This window comes from Oryx dammah, unplaced genomic scaffold (assembly GCF_014754425.2).
Source record: "Oryx dammah isolate SB20612 unplaced genomic scaffold, SCBI_Odam_1.1 HiC_scaffold_27, whole genome shotgun sequence".
NCBI lineage: Eukaryota > Metazoa > Chordata > Mammalia > Artiodactyla > Bovidae > Oryx > Oryx dammah.
This window is the reverse complement of record NW_024070211.1, coordinates 51,397,287-51,421,131: the sequence shown is the minus strand read 5'-3', so window position 1 is coordinate 51,421,131 and position 23,845 is coordinate 51,397,287. Positions and strand designations below refer to the sequence as shown.

Genomic DNA, 23,845 nt, shown 5'->3' with positions numbered 1-23,845 from the left:
TCATCTCAACAAACCCCTTCATGCTCTCCCTGTGTAGTCACATCCCTTTACTGTCCTTGCCCTTTGGTGACCCCAAGTGCTCTTCATCACTCTCGTTTTATCTTTTTGAGAATATCATATAATGGAATCATATATAACCTTCCAGACTCTTTTTCAGCATGATGCCTTTGGGATTCACCCAAGGTTTTGCATGTATTAAGGTTTAAAAAGTAAAATAAAATTTCATTATAAAATTTCAGTTATAAAGATATATCTTTTTATGTCATTCTTAATTTTGTTTTTTTGTTGGTGTTTTCCTGAATTTGTAAGTAAAATCCTGTGGTTTTAAAACTTACTTTATGTCTTAACTGCAGGTGATTTTGCAGTTCTTCTTAAAGCAGGCATGACTGTAAAGCAAGCAATTGTATACAACCTCCTCTCTGCCATGATGGCTTACATAGGCATGCTCATAGGCACAGCTGTTGGTCAATATGCCAATAACATCACACTTTGGATCTTTGCAATCACTGCAGGCATGTTCCTCTACGTAGCCTTGGTGGATATGGTAAGACAGCTTATTTTATATTTTTGTTCTTATACTAAACTTGTAAATAGAGTGAACTTGCAAAAATGGGAAGAACTCTCTGGATGTAGTTTGAAAGACTAATAAACATAACCCATTTTAAAGACATATGATATCTTAAATAATCTATTAAGAAAAGACATTTAAGTAGGAGGATTCCTTCTTTGGCAACCAGTTATCTTGAAAATTTTTGATCAAATAATATTACTATTCAAAGTAACCATCAATAATATTTAAAGGTATAATTACAAAATTACTATAGTACTTTGAAGGTTTTGTAATATTGGGGTGAAAGTGTTATTTTATGGTTAACAAAATAATTCTTTGAGCTTGCTTAATAGCAAATAGGAAGGAAGTACTATATTTTTCCAGCCTTCTGCAGAAAATGGTTTATATTCCAAGGGGTTTATGTCATTGCCCTTATTTCTAACTTCAGTTTAAAGTTAATAAATCTGTAACACTAATTAGTTTAATTTTACTTTTATATCCTAAATTTGTTAGGCAGTGTGTTTGCAGAATAATTTGGTTAATTTCTGTTTTTAACTAGATAACAGTGTTCACTTTTCTACCTAGTAGACTCAGATAGTCTCGTTTCAGTTATATAACCTAAATTTTTAATTACAGAATATTTATTATAGCAAGTTTGGACAGTAAGAAAAAATAATTTTTATTTTATATCCAGAAGCAGCCATTTACCTCCTCTCTCCTTAAGCCTCTAACACTTCACTTAATGTCCTCATGTTTAGCTGATGACCTTACCTCCTATTTCATGGAGAACACTGAAGCCACTGAGACAACTTCCCACTAGTTCCCATCTATTCATTTCCCTGTGTCAATGCTTTTGTCCCTGTTACTATGAAAAAACGTCTATGTTCCTAGCTAGATCCAGCTCCTTCAAACTGTTCTCTAGATCTTATCTATCCCCTCTCTAACCCAACTCCCTTAAATTTCTCCTTTTTTCCTGCATCATTTATTTTTCCCTCCTGCTGGATCATTCCTATCAGTATATAAACCTCATGTTACTTTTCCTATCTTAAAAAGTTAGGGTGGAAGAGGATCTTTTTAAATTCCAGTTTCAGTTTTAGCTACTGCCCTATTTATTATTCTCCTTCCCAGTTATAGCAATTACCCATTCTTGTTTTTTAATTCTCTTCTCTCATGAGTCTAGCTCATTAGGTTTTCTCCTTGACTGCTCTGCCAGGTTACTTTGTCAGATCTACCATTCACCAGAACATTGCTAAATCCGCTGGTCACTTACCCTGTTCGTCTTCATTTCACTTTTCCTAAAAGCAGCATTTGGCTGTTGATCATTCTCTTCTCTTTGGAATATTTCCCTGGCCATTGGCTTCTGTACCACCACTATTTCCTGAATTCCCACATTTCTGGCCTTTTCTTAGTTTTTTGCTGGATTTTCTTCTCTGCCCTTAACTCTGAATGTTGATGAAAGTCCTCTCAGTAATTTTACCTGGTCTCATGGCTTTAAGTATTTATTGGCTGATAATTTCTAACTTTGCAACTCTCTCCAATATTCTTGCCTGGAAAACCCTGTGGACCGAGGAGCCTGATAGGCTACAGCCCATGAGGTCACAAAAAGTCAGGCATGACTGAGCGACTGAGCACACACATACAATGAGAGTGTATCACATCACATTTTTTGTGCTTCTCTGGTGGCTCAGACAGTCAAGAATTGGCCTGCAATGCAGGAGACCCAGGTTTGATCCCTGAGTTGGGAAGATTCCCTGGGGAAGGGAATGGCTACCCCACTTTGCCTGGAGAATTCCATGGACAGAGAAGTCTGGTGGGCTACAGTTCATGGGATCACAAAGAGTTGGACATGACTGAGTGACTAACACTTTCACTTTTACATCTTTAGCCCAGGCCATTTCCTTAACTCCAGATTAGCATTATCTACCAGCTAACCTGAGTATCTAAAAGGTGTTATAAACAATATATTCAGAAACCAGCTCTTGATATTTGCCAACCCTACTCCTTACACCAGCACTTCCTTTAGAACCCTCCATCTATTAACGATAACTTTTTTCTTCTTTATTCTTTCTCAGATCAAAACCTTGAGTATCTCTCTTTGACTCTCTTCTTTCTGTCACTTCCTCATATACTGGGGCTCCATCTCCTCAGCACCTATACTCCAATCTCATTCCAGGCACCATCATCTCTTTTTAACTGTTCTCCCTGCTTTTTTGCTCTTGTCCTAGCCACCACACTCTGTATCTATCACCACACCTTGGGTAACCTTTTTTTTTCAAGTGATCCTTGTAAGATTAGATTAGATCATATCACTTGTGAGCTTCAAACCCTTCAGTGGTTTTCTGTCTCATTAAAGCAGAAGCACAGAGTTCTTGTTTTGATCTTCAAGGTTTTTTATCCTCCTGTTTCTTCTCCCTTTCCATCCCTAATTTTCCTAACATTACCTCACTTCTGCTCCCCCAGGAGGCACACTCTGCCTCAGGGTCCTGGCTCTCGCTGATTACTCCTGTGGAATATTTTCCTGAGACATTCTCCTGGCCAGTTCCCTTACTTCTTGAGGCACCCTATCTAAAATTTCAGTCTCCACACCAACATTTCACATCCTCTATTCCTACTTTACTTTTTCTCATTTGCACTTGTATCTAAATTTACTAATAACACACTGAACATTTTATTTATTTATTGAGTTCATTTTGTGCCCCATTAGGCAATCAGTTCTTGGAAGGCAGGCATTTTTATAATATTTCAGTTACTGCTGGAGATGTATAATTAATTCATAATTAATTGAATGAAGAGTGAATGAGCTAATTCTTATACTAGAGAGCTAAACTTGTAAAAAGAACAAGAATGTCATTATAGTAAGGAATTAATAGTCTAATGAAGAAAAGTAGCCATCAATTACAATCCTTTGGATGCATGTTATGATAGACTGATGTACCATGTTTGTGGAATTAGAGTCTAGCTAAAAAATTGGGAAATAAAATTAGGCAAGTTTTCTGGAACAGGAAATTTGAGCCAAGTATTTAAAAAAGGTAGAAGAGTTTATCAGAATCAAGAGGAAAGGGCATATAAGAAATAACATCATTTCTTTTACCAGTCCAGTCTACTCCTGGGACTATATTCTGAGGAAATAAAATGATTATTGCTAATAAAGCAAGCAAATAAAAATGAATCATATTTCATAAAAAAATACTTTTTGCAGAGTAGTTATAATGTCTCAATTGAAAACACCTAAGTGTTCTAAAAGACAGGGACAAACTGTCCACATATGTTTTAGGACTCATTTAGGACATATATTAGGTAATATATCTACAGTGTCATTAATTAGGTAGATGGTGATGAGATCATGAGTCACAATTTGCCATGCTAAAAAGATTAGTCTATCTTATGAATTTTGGGAGACCATTAAAAGGTTTAAGCAACAATGACAGACATTATCTCATTTTTGTTTTATAAAGACTACTTTAGCTAGAAGGAGGAGGTTTATATTGATTTATATAGTCATTGAGTAAGATAGCATCAATACCAGTAGTTTTAGTTTTAGACAGATAACAAGTTGGAAGTTTCTGGGTTTTTGGAAGCTTTGGATAGCACCTGTTTATCAACAAGCACTGTTGCATGTTAACACCTGTGATCATATAAGTAGGTACTGGCTGGCTCTTAACAGTGGTTATGACAGACACTATTGGCATTAGCATTCAGGACAGAATTGAGTGTGAGGAAGGCACTATGGTGCCTCTTCTTGTTGGTATGTGCACATGTCTAGAGGGAATATTTCTGTGGAATGTATATTGTTTATGCTTAAATACTAAGGAAAGTTAAAAGTTTTTGTAACCATAAAATCTTGGGGAAAAAGTTTTTGTAACAATAAAAGTAGTCTTCTTTCTAAAATGATACGTAAGAACCTGCCAGTTTTAGTCTTAATCTAGGGGTTGGCAAACTTTCTGTAAAAGAAACAATAATAAATATTTAAATTCTGTGGACCATATAGTGTCTGTGACAGTTATCCACCTTTGACATTTATAATGGTCTCTACTACTTAATTCTGCTGGATAAGAACAGTAACCTCCATTAGCATACACTACTGCACAGACTTCTTTAAACCGAACAGATAACCAGCATGAAGTAGTTCTTAAATAGGACTCTCAGGAGATTGTTAAATATACTGTAGCACTGTCAGAGCATGGTAATTGAATTAATTGTATTCATTATTTAATAATGAATAATGATATTTCTTCCTTGTAGACATTATGTACTTAACACTGCATTTCTCCTCCCTAAACCCCAGAGAACCAAGATACTGTTTGGAGTAAAAGCTTAGTGTCAAATAGAGTAGCATATCAGTGTCCTGTAGATATTCACTGCAAGCTTGAAAAACAAACAACAAACAAAAATGAATATGAAAATTGGAAATAGTTCTTTTTAAATTTTGATTATGTTTGGGTGGGAAGAATGTATGCTTATAATAATGCACATACATTCATCCTTCAGCAAATCCTTTTTACTTAGACACATTAAAGATTTTAGTTTTATACTTTTCTATGGATTATTTTTAAATGTGGTATATGCTTGTGCTTTAGAAGCTGAACTATACTTTTCAGTGCACTGTGCCTTTAAAGATATTGGAAACTTTCAAATTTTAAAAATGTTATCACTGTTAGGAGAATAGAATACATTGTGAAGACAGCATGCATAACTTGGTAGTACTGCTGCACAGCCTTGATACACTATTTCTGTCTATCATTGGAAGAAAAATAATGGCTTTTAAGAGCATAGAGGTATCAATTTTGGAATTGTCTTGTTACTGTGTATCCTTGGTGAAATGTTCAGTTGGAAATGAGAATTTAGATGGAAAAGGGTGAATAAATGATAGTTTTGAATGAAATATCCCCCAAAGGAATCTTACTTTCTCAGTGAGCTTAAGATATATCAGTAAGTGTGGGAATTGTAGTGTTTGAGTTTCATTGGCAAAACTGCTAAAGTTTTATACTTTAGCAGAAATGTTGGTAGACAGTAAAACTTTTAAAAAGTAACTAATACATATATGATGTGTTCTGTTGGGAGGTGAGGAGGGCACAGATTTAGTGTTTATTTAGTACATAGCTAGAGCATAAAATTTCTAAGTGTTTGACTAAAATATAGTTAGCACCATGTTCAAAATTATTAGTAGTTGTACTTTAGCCACTAACTTTCTTAAGTAGGAAAATGTTTTAAAAAATGAGATTATACAAAATTGTTTTAAAATATTTTAAAAATATTTTTTAGCTTCCAGAAATGTTGCATGGTGATGGTGACAATGAAGAACATGGCTTCTGTCCAGTGGGGCAATTCATTCTTCAGAATTTAGGATTGCTGTTTGGATTTGCCATTATGCTGGTAATTGCCCTCTATGAAGACAAAATTGTGTTTGACCTCCAGTTTTGACCATTCCCAGCAATCACTGCTGATGATGAGAATGTTACCATGCGGCTTTGCATCTGTTCCTTGTACTGTAAGCACGTTGCTCAAAGAAAAGTCAGTGGCTTGCACTACTTACAAGTTCATAGATTTGAGCCTAACCACAAAGACCAGTGCTCAGTACTGTTTTCCCTGCATGAAGAGGTCTTTTAAAAACATAAAACTTGTGATAAAGAAAGGAGAAAATGGGACTCCATGAACCAATGTTGATATAGGTTTGATTAAGACTTTTTATAAAGAAATAATCATATAAAAAACACTAAAGTAGTCTCTATTAGTAGAAACTTCTGTGGCTATGCAGAAATAGAAATTGAACCAAAAAGAAAAAAATCACTTAAACTTTAAAAATATTTTAAATGGACTTCGGGCAGACTTTTCTTTGTGCTAAAAGTGAATTGTAGTGTCCTTTAAAAATTCAGCTACATATGGTAATAGGGATCAACATGACAGCTTTGAAGCTGCATAAGGTAGGACTGTAGCACCTAGAGGAAAGCTCGGGCTGCATTAGAGTATGGATTTAGCATTGGGAAAAGGCCCTTATTCTTTGAATCTAGAGTTACTATTTTTGTATATATTTGCATAGGGTTTAAACTTGCAGCCTAAACTACTGAAATTTGTGACTGTACATTTGTGTGAGCTTCAGTTTAATGAAAGATTCATAATGGTTCTTTGTATTAATATTATACTTGGTGTTTGGGCTTTTTTTTTTTACTTTTATTTTTGTTTCAGGTTTTTTGGTGAGGGTAAGGGATTTGGAGCATGTGGTAAAATGTTTTTTTTTTTTTCCTTAAAATTGTAACCTTTTAGAAAATATCGGCAAAATGAAGAATCCAAATGTGGTCTAGATATTCAGATTCCCTACTTTAACAGAAATAATTAGTTATTTGGGAAATTTAAGTTTTAAATGTACACAGTGCTCTACCAGTTTGGCACTGGAACCTAGAGCATGCTGTGGCTGGCAGTAAGGCTGTAAGTCAGCAAGTTTACCATGTCCATAATCTGTACGTTGAGTGTAAGAATGGTTCTGAGGGAGATCTCCATTGATGCCCTGGCTGTCATGGTACTGAGTTACTTGGAAGATCCAGTTAAGTAACTCGGCTGAAATCACTTATCATTTTGTGCCAACATGTGCTTTTCGTGCCTGGTAGGGATTAGTCTCTTTTTAGGTGCCCTGTTCTCCTGCCATAAATGGTGAATGATTTGTGAGAAGTGCAAGCCACATTTATCCTGACTTTTGACCTAATAATTTGTAGTACTAATCATATGCATGTAGCTTTTCTGTTTATATCTTGTGCCACATGGTCTTCATTTATGCCAGGTAAACTGTATTTGAACTACCTGCTGGCAGCTTTGTTTTGATCTGCTTGGCTACCTGTGTAGCGGCTTTAAAAATCTTACTGTTCAGATATTTAAGAGCCAAACTCGTTCCATTCCATTTAAAATGTTTTCAGTTAGTCCTCCTCCTTTCCCCAGTTCCTTTTCTCTTACTCCATGAACTTTAAAACAAAACTGAGAGCAGCACATGCATCCAGGTGTTAAGAGTATTGCCAGTGTTTCTCCTGTATGGTGTAAGCCAGGGGTTCATTAGGTGTTAGTTCCTTCATTTATGCTTGGATTTGAAAAATTATTTCTTGCTTTCTTCATGGCTTCCCATAACAAGTAGGAGTTTTATACATAGATTACTTTCAGCATTGGGCACTGAATTAGGACAGTCCTCATCTCATTGCTTGACCCTTCAAGCAACCTAGCTAAACGGTGCTGATATTTTATTTAGTACTGCCAACTTCAAGTGATTCAGATATCTTGCTTTCTGAACCAAGGTATATTTATAGTTCATTTTGGGGTCTGTATGCCCAAGGAGGATTCTGCATTCCAGCATTAAATCTGCTTAATTTTAAAACTTTTATGAAAAGCAACAGCTGGAATATACTCCCAGTCTTAAAAATAAATGCCTGATTTAAAGCAAATAGGTTATGCTGAAGTATATAAAGTTTTATATTCTTTCAAAAATGGTAGTATCTTTATTTGCTAGATTTTTTTAAAACTTCTAAGAGGGCTGTAACAGTTGCTGCTAGTATTTTTCTTGGGGTTCCACCAGTATTTAGTTTTTACATCATCCTAATGTATAATTTCAAGTCTTACTAGACAATCTGAATTCCACTACATTTCTGTTTGGCTCCAACATTCCATTTAGCTTGACCAGTCTAATTTAACATGTGTTTGTTGGAGGTCATTAATGTTACTTGTACAATGCTGTCACTGTGTGACATTCATATGAATTTTGGTGTATATCACATTGCATTCAATCAGCTGTGATTATGCTTAGAAATACTATAGTAACTAGATGCAGTGTGAATATTTTCCATTAACAGTAAGTCAGTGGCTTAAATGTGATTATGGTCCTGCAAGGTGATACTTGCTAAAATATCTAAAGTTTTTTTTTGTTGTTGTAACTGAATCATTTTTTTAAAATTTATAAAGCTGGAAATGATCAAATGCTGTTTTTTCGTTGTCAACAGTGGTGTGTCATTTTATGTATGTTCCTAATGCTTATGGAACGCTCCCCAAATAAAGTTATTCAAAAAGAGCAAATATACCAGTGTGTCTTATTTAATCTTTGTTAGAATAGTTCCTAACTTTGAAGTATGAGTCATTTTAAATATTAAGTATAACTTTAGTCAAATTGATTTAAACCAAATAACTTCTTTAAAAAGTAAAATATATTTTCTACTGACTTATCTAACAAAGAATATGAAAACAGGGAAATGACACCTTCTAATTATGAATTAAGTTGACACAGCAGTGCTACACCCCGCCCAATCCAGTGTTCCTTGGGTTGGTCAGAGGGAAGAATCATGGCAATCACAAAATTCGTAGAATGGCCAGTGGTTGACAGTGTTCCTCTCCGCTCACTTGTCTTATACAATGGGGCAGTGTAACTTGGTCGTTCTGGTATATCTGTTCTCTTACAGGGCTTTAGCCACATCTAGAAAAAGGAAGTAGACAAAATTTAAGTCAAGGCTGTTTGTTATATTTACATATATTTGAACTTAATGTGGGATTGTTGGCATAAGGTTAGTTATGTCTACAAATTTCTATTGGCTAAATTGATTTTATTTTTGTCAGCAGTGCTGTCATTGCTCAAAACATTTAGAGCTCTCAGAATTATCTTCAGAACCAGTTTAGAAGCTAAATAAGAAAAAATAGTGATCTACTCTGAGAAAGCAAAGTACCCATCTATTCATCATCTCCCTACCACACCTACCTGAGGATGACTTTTGGTGCTTACACTAATAATAAAATCAGATATACTTTTCAAAGGTGAGAACTGCTACCACTGATATCAAAATTATGTTGCTTTATTAAAGGCCAATCCCATAATATTCTGAAAGGATTTTTATCAGTGACTGTTGAACTAGATCACCTCCCCCATGTCAGGTGACTATTTTCAAAGGGCTAGTATTTTGTGCTGTTTAAAACATAGTTGCCTTTATAACTGCAATACAACTCTCTGATTATTCTTAGTCATTAGTCAAGCTCCTAGAATGGTAAGCACAGGTGAACCTCACTAATCTCAATAAAATTTTAGAGCAAGTTAATTTCTGAATATAAGAGTAAAGAACAAACTATGATCAAAAAGGGGAAACAATGTTTCATTTTTAGAACCTGAATACCTTTGTCCAGTACTAATAGCAATTCTTGACATCCCCATTGTTTGGAATTCCTTTTTTTGTTGTTTCTCAGGTGTAAGCACAAACTGTATGAAGATGCTAATAAGGGTGCTAGTCTCTCTCCCACATAATTGTGGAGATCTATAAAGCTGTTCTTCAGGTACTGTTAAATACAAGGACTTAACACTCAAGTTGGACATGGTTTGTTTCAACTAAGTGGATTTTTTTAATGAGAGTTTTTCTTACTAGTGACTTCTTTTTCAGAAGATTATCTACTTTAAAATCCTATTCATTCACAAACTTGAGTTTCTATATGGAAGAAAAAAACTGATCCAGATTGGACTCCTGCAATTGTATACATTTTGCCCTTGTGACTTTCAGTTTGGGTCTCATATTTAAAACTCTGTCTGCCCACAGTATCTTGGTATATATGGCAGGTTTCTTGCAATCGGCTGTCAGCTGGTCCCTCTCTGTACCTGTTAGAACTGCTCTGAAGGATTATTGCCTGTCTTTGAGTGGCTCCAGAAGGCAATGGCACCCCACTCCAGTACTCTTGCCTGGAAAATCCCATGGATGGAGGAGCCTGGTAGGCTGCAGTCCATGGGGTCGCAAAGAGTCGGATACGACTGAGCGACTTCACTTTCACTTTTCACTTTCATGCATTGGAGAAGGAAATGGCAACCCACTCCAGTGCTCTTGCCTGGAGAATCCCAGGGAGGGGGGAGCCTGGTGGGCTGCCTTCTATGGGGTCTCACAGATTCGGACATGACTGAAGAGACTTAGCAGCAGCAGCACCAGCAGCATGTAAAACTCAGCCTATATTTTATCACTATCCCAGACTGACCCTTCAAATTATGTGAAAATCTCTCTAGCCATCTTCTCATAATGCAGTAACAGCTGGAAACTTAGTATTTATATAGCTTAGTGTGCCCATGCTAAAGACTGGTGCCTAGAAAACAATTTTTTTAAATGGATGGTTTTCATATAATTATCTTTTAATCTGCAAGTTTCACATTTTTAGGTCAATGTATATATAAGAAATCATAAACCTATGTGTGGATGTGGATACATGTATACAGTCAGTCCTTATTATTCCTGGATTCCATATTTGGAAATTTGCCTATCACTAAGATTTAGTGCTAATCCTAATATTGATATTCTGTGCTTTCATGTTCATTCGTAAGCATGCCAGAGCAGCAAAAACAGTCACCAGCAAGCATATTCCCAACTGAAGTTGAACCTGGTGACATTCTGCCGCCTTGTTTCAACTCTTACAACTATAATATAAACAAGTATCCTTTCGATGCTAAGCTTTTTTGCATTTTGTTTTTCGGTTGGTAATTTTTCTGTTTAAAAAGGCCCCTAAGTGTAGGGCTGAGGTGCTATCTATGTCCCTCATACAAGAAGGTTGTGATATGCCTTATAAATACTGTTTAGGTATAGTCCATGAGTTCAATGTTAATGAATCAACAGTATATATTAAATAAGGTATCTTTAAACAGAAGCACAAATAAAGTTATATATTGATCGGTTAATAAAAATGTGGCCACCTGATTTTTGCCTAGGTGTTTCTGCTTAGGTTTTTTGCAAAAACCTTATATGTTGCCTAGGAGTTCAGTATTCACTAATGTTGGTAGCAAGTTTATAAAACATAACTACTGTAAATAATAAGAGTTGACTGCATATATTATGTACGTGTATAAAATAGCCCCCCACATAAAGATCATTAGAAAATACTAACCACAGGCACTGTATCATAAAGAATTTTGGGATGTGATTCTGCAAGTTTCTTGATCTTTCTATTCCAGGAAGCTCCGTCCAGAAATAGTCCGTGAATGAAAACACCTAAATATAAAAGCAGGTTAATACAACACTTTGCATATGCATACAGATTGAGTTGTGACGCTGAAATTGCTACAGGTGAATACTGTGCAAGTGACATTAGGTCAGCAAACGAAGATCTGCTCTAAAAGTCAATTTCTGAGTTTGTGTTAATATTCTTAATTTAAGAATAGCTATACTTTGCCTAGTAAAACTTGATGTAGGAGACAAAAAGAGGAAAGGAATTTTAAATTAGTTTACATGAAGTTCTCTGTTTGGGTAAACATTGGTTTATATTTTAATTGACCAATGACTATAATGTTGAGTCCACAAAATCTACAGAAGTTCTTACTGTCATTGTAGGGACCCAGTGGCTTCTAGGCAGCATGGGAACAAAACACCCTTCTGCTGATGTCTTATGTCCTGAGAGTTAAATTTCTCCTCCCCTTTTAGAATCTTCTCACTCCAGGGCTGCACCTCAGTCTATGAGAATCCAAAAGGCAATGTCATACATGATCAACTGAAGAACAAACATTAAGGAATCCATGAAACCCGGATCACATCCCTGGCTATCCACTTGTGTAAAGTTTCATAAATTGAATATGGGTATCAATTCAAATGGGCACACAAAAATATTCATCGTAATCTGTTGCACAGATATGAAGGGAGGCAATGAAGAACTTAGGAAGACATAGGTGAAGAGTTCCTAATGTGTGGTGTGATCTTGAACAATTCATTTAACTCTATATCTGTCTTTTTATCCAGAGAACAATTGGAAGATATTTGTAAAACAATAATGCCCGGTGTGCTGCAGTCTATGAGGTCGCAAAGAGTCAGACACGACGACTGAGCGACTGAACTGAACTGAATGCCTGTTTTTGTCTACCTTGTACAGTTAGAATCAAATCAGCTATCCTGATGAAAGCAGTTTGTGAAAACAGGATATGAAAATCCACTTGGGCAGTGCTGTCCAATAGGACTTTCTCCAGTGATGGAAATATTTTATATCTGTGTTTTCCAATATGCTGCTAAGTCACTTCAGTCATGTCCGACTCTGTGCAACCCCATAGGTGGCAGCTCACCAGGCTCCCCCGTCCCTGAGATTCTTCAGGCAAGAACACTGGAGTGGGTTGCCATTTCCTTCTCCAGTGCATGAAAGTGAAAAGTGAAAGTGAAGTCACTGAGTTGGGTCCAACTCTCAGTGACCCTATGGACTGCAGCCTACCAGGCTCCTCCATCCATGGGATTTTCCAGGCAAGAATACTGGAGTGGGTTGCCATTGCCTTCTTTTCCAATATGATTGGCTATTAAAACATAGAAAATATGGCTAGGCTAGTGGGACCAAGAGATTTAAATTTAATTTTAGTTATAAATTTAAAAGGCCATATGTAGATAGCCCAGTGATGGACCCTCTGTTCTCTCTAGGTTTTAACTGATGGAAAGAATAGCTGGAATAAAAGGTCAATTTTATTTGCTGGCAAAGCACTTGTCGAATAACTTCACAAGAATAACTCTAGTAAAGCTGAATTGCAAAACACATCTTGAGCCTGGAGCCAGGTCAGGGGTGGACCTGCCTGAGGGGGCCAGTTGAGGTCTGCAAGCACATCCTACATGCCCACATCTCCAGCCAGATGTAAGTTTGCAGGGCAGTCACAATAACAGATGGGAACAGAAAAAGTAGAGGAGATTGCAGTCAGGTCCCAGAGAGCTTTTAATACTCTGACCTTGCTGACTGGTAAGCACAGCCCAGTAAATGTCTGGCTTTAACTAATGGGTGATCTATTCCTTACTTGGAAAAGAAAGATTATGTCAGAGGTAGTAAAGAGAAGAATTCATCTTAACCCCTTAAGAACAGCAGCAATGGGGATAAAAGTTCCCTCCAACCTAACAACAATTTTATAAGAAATGTGATGGGGACAAACAAATTTTTGTCTCTCATGGGCCATATGGAAAACACAAAACAAAATGACAGGAGATACTAACTGGGTCCTGTTTTAACAGCTCCTCCTGGTCTGTGGGGCTTCCCTGATAGCTCTGTTGGTAAAGAATCCACCTGCAATGCAGGAGACCCCGGTTCGATTCCTGGGTTTGGGAGATCCCCTGGAGAAGGGAAAGGCTACCCACTCCAGTATTCTGGCCTGGAGAATTCCATAGACTATATAGTCCATGGGGTCACCAAGAGTTGGGCATGACTGAGTGACTTTCACTTTCATGGTCTGTGAGTCACTTTGCTTCTGTGAGTTGTGGTCAGCACAGAGTGGAGGTGGCAGCATCCCCAGCTCTTGTTCACTCCTTCCTGCCCCCTTCTTGCTTTGTAGTGCTTTTCCCATTGATATCTGAACTACTGGGTGCTAGAGGGTGATTCAGTTAAGACAAATCTTAGGCAAATACATGTAGAATATATGATACTAAATCTAGATAGACTTACAATGGCATTGTGGCCACTTTAAAGTCACTTTAAGAGTGAGTAGCTTTTTTCACGGCCCCAAAATACACAAGACCCCACAAAAGACCCTGAATAGCCAGAGCAATGCTCCCTGGCCTAAGACTGTATTACAAAGCTACAGTCAGCAAAACAGTGTGGTACTGGCACAAAAACAAAAATACAGATCAGTGGAACAGGATAGAATGCCCAGAAATAAACCCATGCACCTATGGTCAATTAATCTACAACAAAGGAGGCAAGACTATACAGTGGAGAAAAGACAGTCTCTTCAATAAATAGTGTTGGGAAAACAATTGCTACATGTTAAAAAAAAATGAATTAGAACACTTAACACCATACACAAAAATAAACTCGAAATGGATTACAGATGTAAATGTTATAATGAATACTAAAATACTCTTAGAAGAAAACATAGGTAGAATGTAGAAAACATTGGTAGAAAACATAGGTACTCTGACATAAATTGCAGCAATATCTTTTTTGGATTCATCTCTCAGAGTAATGAACACTAAAAATAGAGCTACCATATGATCCACAATCCCACTCCTGGGCATATATCTGGAGAAGAACATGGTTTAAAAGGATACATGCACCCCAGTGTCTACTTCAATACTGTTTACAATAGCCAAGACATGGAAGCAACCTAAAAGTTCATCGATACATTGATGAATAAAGAAGACATGGTACATATACACAATGGAATAACACTCAACCACTAAAAAATGAAATAATGCTATTTACAACAACATGATGGACCTGGAGTTGTCATACTAAGTAAAGTCAGAAAGACAAATACTGTATGATATCACTTATATGTGGAATCTAAAAGTATGACACTAATGAATCTATCTGTGAAACAGAAACAGACTCATAGAGAACAGACTTGTGATTGCCAAGGGGGAATGAGTTGGGGAAGAGGTGGAATGGGAGTTTGGGGGTAGCTGATGTAAGCTATTATATATGGAAAGTATAAACAACAAAATCCTACTGCATAGTACAGAAAACTATATTCAGTATCCTATGATAAATCATAATGGAAAAGAATATAAAAGGATGTGTGTATATGTCATATGTATAACTGAATCATTTTGCTGTACAGCAAAAGTGATCAGAACATGGGAAATCAACTGTATATCAATTAAAACAACAAGCCATAAAAAGATTATGGCTGATTATCCCATGTATTGTTAATTTGATGATTACTTTCTAACCAACATATTGTTTTAGAAATAACTTCAGAATTACAAAGTTGTGTAAAACTGAAACAATGCAAGGGACATATACTCTTTATTCAGATTCATTTCATCCCCATTTTTTTCTTATTCTTGCTCTCTTTTGCTCATTCCGCCTTTTTAACAGCTGAGAAAATTGAGCAAGAAGGTGATGTTTTTGTTACGTGTCAAGATATAAGCCAATTCATTCCACTACTGCCACTTACCATCTTCTGGAGCATGCTTGTATTCTTTGTCTTCCATCACTTCATAGTCAAACCCAAGAAGATCAATGGGGATGGTGTGTTTCCTGGCATAGTTTTGCTGGGCACCAGTCAGGAAGGCTTGTGTGAAGAAGAAGCCAGAAAGCCAGAAGACTGGAGGAGGGCCGACCTCGTACCATTGCTGTGGTGTCAAAGCAGAAGTGTCCAGACACTAGAGCCTTTTCCACTTTGAATACAACACTGCTTAATACAATTTGCCCTAAACACTCCCCCTATTATTTTCTAGTAAACTAATAAGCTAACACTTGGAAGGAATAAAAAGCCAGACTCTCAAAGTTTGAAAAATAGCCAGCATATTCACCATGTGTTCTGGCGTCCATTTCATATCCATTGCACCAACTTGTGCAATGGGATGAATGCAGATACAAATGACTGTTTTATACATGCCCAGTGATTGTTTCCGGCTTACCAGGCAGTACTAGTGGTAAAGAATCCACCTGCCAAGGCAGGAGATGTAAGAGACATAAGTTCGATTCCTGGGTCCAGAAGATCCCCTGGAGGAGGAGATGGCAACCCACCCCAGTATTCTTGCTGGGAGAATCCCAGGGACAGAGGAGGCTGATGGGCTACAGTCCATTGGGGTCACAGAGAGTCAGACATGACTGAGTGAGCGCAGCACAGTGATTCTTTCAGGAAAGTTCCCTACAATATTGAGTTTCTAATATACATTGTTGCCTGCTAGATCATGTTTAGTCGAACAAAGGAAGATCTTCCTACAACGTCTGGTTAGATGATAATGTTTTTTCACTTTTTTCTTCTCTGGTTTATATTACCCAGTAGAATATTCCTTTAGAAGTTTTTCCTTCTACTTCACTAAAATACAATGAATCCAACATATGAAGACATTATATTGTATAACAAACACCCAGAAGATACAGGGTAGTGAGAGCTTAAGATCTTTGTAAGTATCAAGATACCTGGGTAATTCTGTTCATATCATATAACAAGTAGTTGAGTACTGACTGACTAAGTGGTAAATTACAGAAGTCAGTCTGAAGAAGTGAATTTGAAGAACTTTCCCCTATAAGCATCCAAGGTAGAGTCAAGAACAGTCTTAATTCTTTAGTACCAAGTCTAGTACTACAGAAGGCCTATAATTATGGAAGGGGAGTTTAGTCAGTCCATCCCTGGAGAAATTTCCTCACAGGCAATTTTTGATGCATTATATATAGTACTTAGGAAATTAATACTTCTAACAAATAGAACTGTTAATAAGAACATAGTTAAGAACCAATATTGCCAGGTAATTAGGAGGCAGGCTTCTGCCCACTCTACATTTCCAAGACAGCCCATTACTGACTTGGGCTGAAATAGCAGTCTAGGGATTTCATGACCTGGAAGAGTGCAGCACAAGGAAGAAATAATTTTCCTTACTAGTCTTGTCTGGCCTTGTAGGATGCTCCATTGTAGGCATCTCTTAAAGCTAAATATTCAATAGAAATATCAACACAGCGAGTCCCTTTTTCTCTTCAAATGTCATTGATTTGAATTTCTAATTTCACTGAACATGAACACCTCTCCTAAAGAAGCTTCCAGAGATTCTACTTCCAATATTAGTATTTTGACAATTCACTTCAATAGTTACATAAACTGTATGTGATATTGAGTAGTGGTCACTTATGCTTGGGATACACAGAAAAACTAGACAATAATGCTCATTATGGGCTTCCCTGGTGGTACAGATGGTAAAGAATCCACCGTCAATGCAGGAGACCCAGGTTTGATCCCTGGGTCGGGAAGATCCCCCGGAAACAGGAATGGCTACCCACTCTAGCATTCTTGTCTGGAGAATCCTGTGGACAGAGGACACTGGCAGACTACTGTACATGGAGTCGCAAATCCTAGTGAAGAAAATGAAATCAAAAGAAACCTAATATATGAGCATTCGGAAGAACTCACCTGCAAAAACTTAAGTCTTGCAAGGAAGTCATTCACATAGCTCCCAAGTGGTTTAAGGCTTGGGTATGATTTCCCCATCCACATTCCTGGGATCTTGACATTCAGAATACTGCTAACCACTTCCTCAAGATCTGTAGACATCACTACAAGCCCCTGAAATACATTTAACCATTGTTTGACATGACAGTATTCTAGCATTTAAATAATTTTATAATTAAACTTGTTTACAGTTATGATTAGTTAAGTATAGCAAAAAAAAAGGGAGGAAGAAAAGGTATTTTCTTTGACTCACAAGATGTGGAATCTTTGAATTATTTCTTGGAAAAATATTAACAATTTTAATCTAATCAAATTTTAATAGAAAGTTTTATTGAAATATAAAGAATACTGACATACAGTATTAGTTTTAGATGTATAACATAATGATTCAATATTTGTGTATACTGTGAAGTGTTCACTACAATAAGCCTCGTTAACATTGATCAACAAACATAGTTATATTTTTTTGTGTGATGAGAACTTTTAAGATCTACTCTCTTAACAACTTGCAAATATGCAATACAGTATTATTGACTGTAGTCACTAAGCTGTACATTGTAACTCCAGGACATATTTTGTAACTGGAAGTTTGTACCTTTTGACTACCTTTACCCATTCTGCCCAGCTTGGAAGATTTTAATCAACACTTGGCTTCTCACTGCCTATTAAGTCACAGCCTAACTTTGACTTAGTTTATTTCTCTATTAAACAGACAACTAACATACCTCTGTGCTGGCCTTCTTAAAAGGATAGTGATAAATATAAAATGAGCAAAATGATACAAAGTGCCTTGAAAGGTTGAATATCCTGGATTGCAACTGTGAAGTCTAATTGATTTTATCCCATTTTGAAATGTAAAATAGATCATTTTACTTCATTGCATAATGAAGACTTCCCTTTACCTTTACACTTTAGAATAAAATTGAAGATCCTAACAGATGGTAAAACTTTGAAGCCCTTGAAAATTCCTATGTGATCTTGCAACTGGGCCAGTTGCCATCATTTCTGTTTTCTCCATAGCTGACAATATCATTCCAACTAACATATGGGGAAAATTTTAGAGTAAATTTAATGTATTAAACACCCACATTTCATTTTCCTCATTCTCCAAACCCTGAAACAACAGTAACGGAATTTATTTCTTAAAAGCATAAGCCTAGGAACTTTCCTGGTGGTCCAGTGGTTAACACTCCTTGCTTCCACTGCAGGGGGCACAGGTTCAATCCCTGGTGGGAAACTAAGATCCTGTATGCTGTGTGGTATGGCCAAATCCACCCCCTGAAAACAAAAAATACTACACCTCCAAAAAAAACCCATAAGCCTGCAGGTGCAGGAAGAAGCAAAACAATACTGGGAGCTAGAAAGCATGGGACTGTTGGTAGCTGACTTAGTTGTCAGGAGAAACTCGATCCTAAACTGGCAGAGGGCAAAGCTGAGAATCAACTAGGATATTCCAAATATTCGGAATTGATGGCCTTAGCTAGGGAGAAGGAGGTGGTACTAAAATGAAGATTGTTGAGATCTGCCTTAAAAAACAGACTCCTGGGTCTTTCCCCACAAAACTGCACATCACCTACTCTGAATGAAACCTGGAAAGGAAAATGAAGAAACCCTTAGAGGGGAAGAATGCCAGGCTTAGTTGGTGTCAGAATTCCCATACCCAAATTGGGATTTAAGTGAATCCGCGTGTATCGGCTGACGAGCTCCCTCAGGCCTCTTTCCCCTCTTATCTTCTAGAATGTGGAAAGCCAGGCCTTCATTTTGAAGGAAGGAAATAGGGAGAACCAGGTTAAGGAGAAACACAAGATACTGAATACTTAGCCAAACAGCCCTGCCAGATCATACCACAGCTGGCCAGATAGACTCCTCTTTCAACAATAACTCATATCCAACCACTCTCCTCCACCTCCAATGCTACTACAAGAAACCAACTCAGCTGGAAGACCTCCATCTTATAATTGGCTTCTGCCTATGTTCTGGTTTCCCTACAATCCGTTCCACAGAGGTCAGAGCAATCTTTAAAAATACAAAACAGGTCATTTCACTTTATTGCTTAAATTCCTCTGAAGACCTCCCTTTGCCTTTACACTTTAGAGTAGAATTGAAGATCCCAACCTTGGCCGACAAGGCCATCGCAAGCCTGTGCCTTCCTTTCTCTGTTCTACCATCTCCCTTGTGCTCACTCCGCTTGAGCCAAGTAAGCCTTTCCCATGGTACCCCTCGGCCATGGCAGGCTGCTGCTCTCAGGGCCTTCCTTCTGGCTCAACCCGCTGCCCAAACATTCCATGACCTGCCCCTCCCATCGGGCCTCTCTTCAGAACGGCCTGACTCCAGATGACTGCGTTTCTCACCTCTCACCCTCCACATCCTTATCCCATTTTATTTTTTTCCATAGAATTTACCATTCACTGAAAGTTTATTTGTTAATTGTTTGTCTTCCTCACTAAGGTAAGCTCAGTGAGGGCAGAAGCTTTGTTTTTCTTACCTCTTAACGCTTTCTGCCTTCTTAGCATATATCTCATCCAGCAAATAACTGCTTTATGTACCATACTCTATACTCACTTACCCACTTATTAACTGCCAGCCCCAGAATTCCATATACATTTTAAGGGCAGGGATTTTCTTTCTATCTCAGAACCAAGAAAAGCGCTTTCATAGAATCTGTGCCCAATGCATGCTGGCTGAGTAAATGAATGATTTGTTTATTTTGATGATTTTTTTTTCTTGCTGGACTTGCCCTTACCTTGATTGCTTTCTGAATGTTAATGCACGAATCTCTTATGGTCTGCAGCAACTTATTGAACCGTCCCATTTCTTGAACAAGCACTGTGTTCATGCTCTGAGTGTACGTGGTTGGGTATCTCCTCATTGCAGACTCAACGTCAAAGTTGTTTGGAAGTTTACCCAAGATGTCACCAGCAACCTCATCTACCACTTCATCCGATGATTTTGCACCAGCATCTGCCGAACGAGACTGGGAAGAGTTCAAACTATGAATCAGAAATGCTCACCAAGGTCTTAGAATTGCTGGATAGGAAAATTCCTAAAGTAAATTTTATAACAATGAGTACTACTTTGCTATTTTATCTATGATTCTTCTCCACATAAGACTTATTGAAGTGATGGTTAACAGGCATGGGAATGGAGCTTCAGGAGGAAAACAGCTGTTAGAAGGTTATGTACAATGTTCAATGGCAAAAGGAGGTCTGGAGGAAGCACTGTGCTCTCTGGGAATTGAGGGAAGGGCAGATGCTATGGACAGAGGGAGCAAAAGTATTCACCATGGTGGGGTGGTCAAGTGACAATGGGCATCAAAGCCTAGAAGGAGGAAATCTGGTTTTGCTATGAGAAAGCTTGCCAAAAATATATTTGCTAATAATAACTCTGGTGCCTACTGGTTGCCAAAAGCAGAGATATAGCTTTCTCCTTGAACCCAAGAGGGCACAGAAAATAAGTTCTAATCTTCCAAGCAGTTGGAAGAGTTATAGAGATAGAGCAGACTTTAGTAATTCACACTGGAAGCAAGGAAGAGGAATTTCATTTCAATTTTTATTTCTTATGTTTATAGTGGCACTGTATAAATGAATCTATATTTTCTGAGAAAACCTTTTAAATCCTCAAAATAAATGTGTGTGTGTGTGTGTGTGTGTGTGCGTATGGAGAGAGAATACGCACTATTAGAATATAAATGAATACATCTCATTTTTTTTCAGCCCCAGGAAACTGTGTTTAGTTTAATTTCAGATTTTATATTTTCTAGTTTCTATATTGGATTTATCCCATACACATTGACAGTAACTTCTACTCGAGTTTCTGGGAAGATTTTTAATGGTACCCTAACACCTTCCTATAAAAATGTGCAATAAAAAATTAATTGTTAGTATTAATTACAAGCTAGAAAAAAAGGGGGGGGGGCTATGCCAATATAGTAATCCTTTACCATGATCCCAAAGTACTAGGTTTACAAACAAATATATAAAACAAATTACAGATAACAAAGAAGGTAATGAATATTTGGTCAAAACTAGTGAAATATCTATTTCTGTTGCATTTGAAGAATGATATGCTGATTTCTATTTGTATTTTGATGTGCATACAATGTACTATAAACTCATTAAAAACATTCCTGTTTCCTAACAAGAGCTGCACCTCCACCAAACCCCCCAACCACCACCCCCAAAATAAATCCTAGGCCTATAACCATTCAAAAATGTAAGAAAAATATTTTAGTAACACAAATATTACTATACCTATTTCTCACACACCAAAATCACACAGTTGGGAAGATATGTTTTAAAAGTAATATCCAACTGATACCGAGAATTAAGAACAAAAGGGTGTTATTTATTTGTAATTATTTAACTTGGGTTCTTTTTTAACCGTCTTTTCTTAAGAGTTTTCACAAATACCATTTGATCTTCTAACAGTTGTTTTCCTTTTATTAAACAAATAAAGATAAGTGGGATCCACTTTCAAGGAGACATCATGGAATTCAACCTTTCCATTTCTAGCTTAACAATATTTTAGGTCGAAACAATTTTCTTATTCAAAAGTCTGGCAGTTCAGCATAGGTAAGACAGCTCTGCAAAAGTAACCTTCTCAACCCCACTAGCTCCTCTCACTTCAAAACATATTTTATTTTATTTCAATACACAATGTGAAGGTCCTGTCCTCATGACCTTGCTCTCTAAACTGCTGTTCTGGTCTATTTTGATGCCTCTGAACTGTGGTAAACTCAATGTAGAATCACTGACCTCCTGCCTACCCATTACATTAATTTGTATTTGCCAATCTCATCTGGAGAATATTGAAAGACATTGTTTTATCACATACTGAGAAGATACCCCAAGTGTATTTAAACTTGTTTGATTCTGAGTCCTTTTCTGTTAGAATAAGACCACTGCTTTATGTGTTCTGTAATGTGGCCAGTCTGTCAAGTTTAAAAAAATCCAAAGACGCTATAACTCTCCTGTTGTCAGACTATTGCACACTACGTGCACTAATGTTGCTAAAAATCTACGTATTCTTGTCTGTTTATAAATATGATTTCATGTTCAAGCAATAATTGACCTTAGTGGTATTAACATATAAAATGGATATTAAAATATGGTCTTTGTCCTTTCTGCCTTATGAGCAGATGTTATTTTAAAACAGACCAGAGCCAGAAGTTCCATGAACTCTTTCATCTATGATAGCACACTATTTCATTCTCCTAATCTGGTTCTTTACCATTTGAGCCACCAGAGAGGTCTGGTTCTTGGACTTACCTGGTATCTCAGATGGTAAAAAGTCTGCCTGCAGTGCAGGAGACCCAGGTTTGATCCCTGGGTTGGGACGATACCCTGGAGAAGGAAATGGCAACTCACTCCAGTATTATTGCTGGAAAATCCCATGGATGGAGGAACCTGGCAGGCTACAGTCCATGGGGTTGCAAAGAGTCAGACACGACTGAGCGACTTCATTTTCTTTCTTTCAATCCAGTTCTTTAACTTTCTTTCTTTCTTTCTTTCTTTCCAGTTCTTAGTTCCCCTAGCATCTCTGGTTATCTGCCTTTGAGGCTTATTCCATTTTTAAAATCTAGAAAGAGTATTGCACAGCTTAGAACACAGATTCTGGAGCCAAAACTAGTGGGAGTCAAACTACTCGGCTCAGAGTCCTGGCTTTAAGTTGTACTAGCTGACCTTGAGTTAACTACTTATCTTTCTGTGTCTAAGTCTTTTAGCTGTAAAATGGGAATAATTAGCACCTTATCTCACAGGACTGTCGTTAAGTATTACACTGTTATGCATAAACCTAAATGGTTTAAATGAACAGTGCTTCCATACAAGAAGCACTATAAAATAATTAATCATTATTATTATTATTACTTTGAGATTCCATAAAAATTAAAAAAGATCAGCTTGAAATCAGTTAGGGGAATAATTTGCTTGATGAATAATCATCCTTAACTTACTAAAATTTCATGCAATCATTAAGGGAATTCACCATTTGGACTAATTTGCTTTCAGAACTAAAATGAACAAGCATATCTTCTAACAGAAAACAATACAAGAGATGATCTCTTAACAGACAAGTAAGATTAAACATCTTTCATTCAAATGAACTAACCTGTGCCATGGCATGCTGAATCCTGGTGCCTTAAGAAGTCATTCTCTGATGTGCCCTTACATCTATGCTCTCACCAATAGAGCTGCATGTCTCAGAGGCAATAGATAAAATATTGATGTGAAAAGAAACTATGCAAACTAGGTTAAATGTTCTGGAATGTTTGATAAAGATAAGCCATTAAAAATGTTGCATTAGTAAGAGACTAGAAAATTAAATAGGGAAAATTCTAGATGAATTCTGGCATCAAACTGCTTCCAGGCACCTTTGAAAGTCTTCTTCCACTTTAAGAAATTTATAAAGGACATATTATATGTTCTGGGGCATGATTCAAGCCAAGAGAAGCAAAATGGAATTCCTAGCAG

General features: G+C 37.1%; 2 protein-coding genes across 5 annotated transcripts in view; one reads left to right on the top strand and one right to left on the bottom strand.

The window, feature by feature from the left end:
• The window catches only part of SLC39A10 (solute carrier family 39 member 10), a 155,452-nt gene extending 146,861 nt beyond the window's left edge, over positions 1–8,591 (top strand). For 3 of the 4 annotated variants that reach the window (XM_040228893.1, XM_040228894.1, XM_040228895.1), the window contains 2 exons: positions 354–544; positions 5,813–8,589. In XM_040228893.1, coding sequence (XP_040084827.1) covers positions 354–544; positions 5,813–5,971 — 350 coding nt within the window. In that variant the 3' untranslated portion in view covers positions 5,972–8,589. Of the gene's footprint in view, positions 1–353; positions 545–5,812 lie in introns of all 4 variants that reach the window. The other variant, XM_040228892.1, reaches the window with a different exon arrangement.
• DNAH7 (dynein axonemal heavy chain 7) overlaps positions 7,170–23,845 on the bottom strand; it is a 261,928-nt gene continuing 245,252 nt past the window's right edge. Inside the window, exons 61-65 of the mRNA XM_040228896.1 lie at positions 20,119–20,349; positions 17,337–17,489; positions 15,381–15,558; positions 11,417–11,520; positions 7,170–8,990 (exon numbers count right to left, since the gene is read on the bottom strand). Of these exons, the coding sequence (XP_040084830.1) occupies positions 8,784–8,990; positions 11,417–11,520; positions 15,381–15,558; positions 17,337–17,489; positions 20,119–20,349 (873 nt within the window). The 3' untranslated portion in view covers positions 7,170–8,783. The remainder of the gene's footprint in view (positions 8,991–11,416; positions 11,521–15,380; positions 15,559–17,336; positions 17,490–20,118; positions 20,350–23,845) is intronic.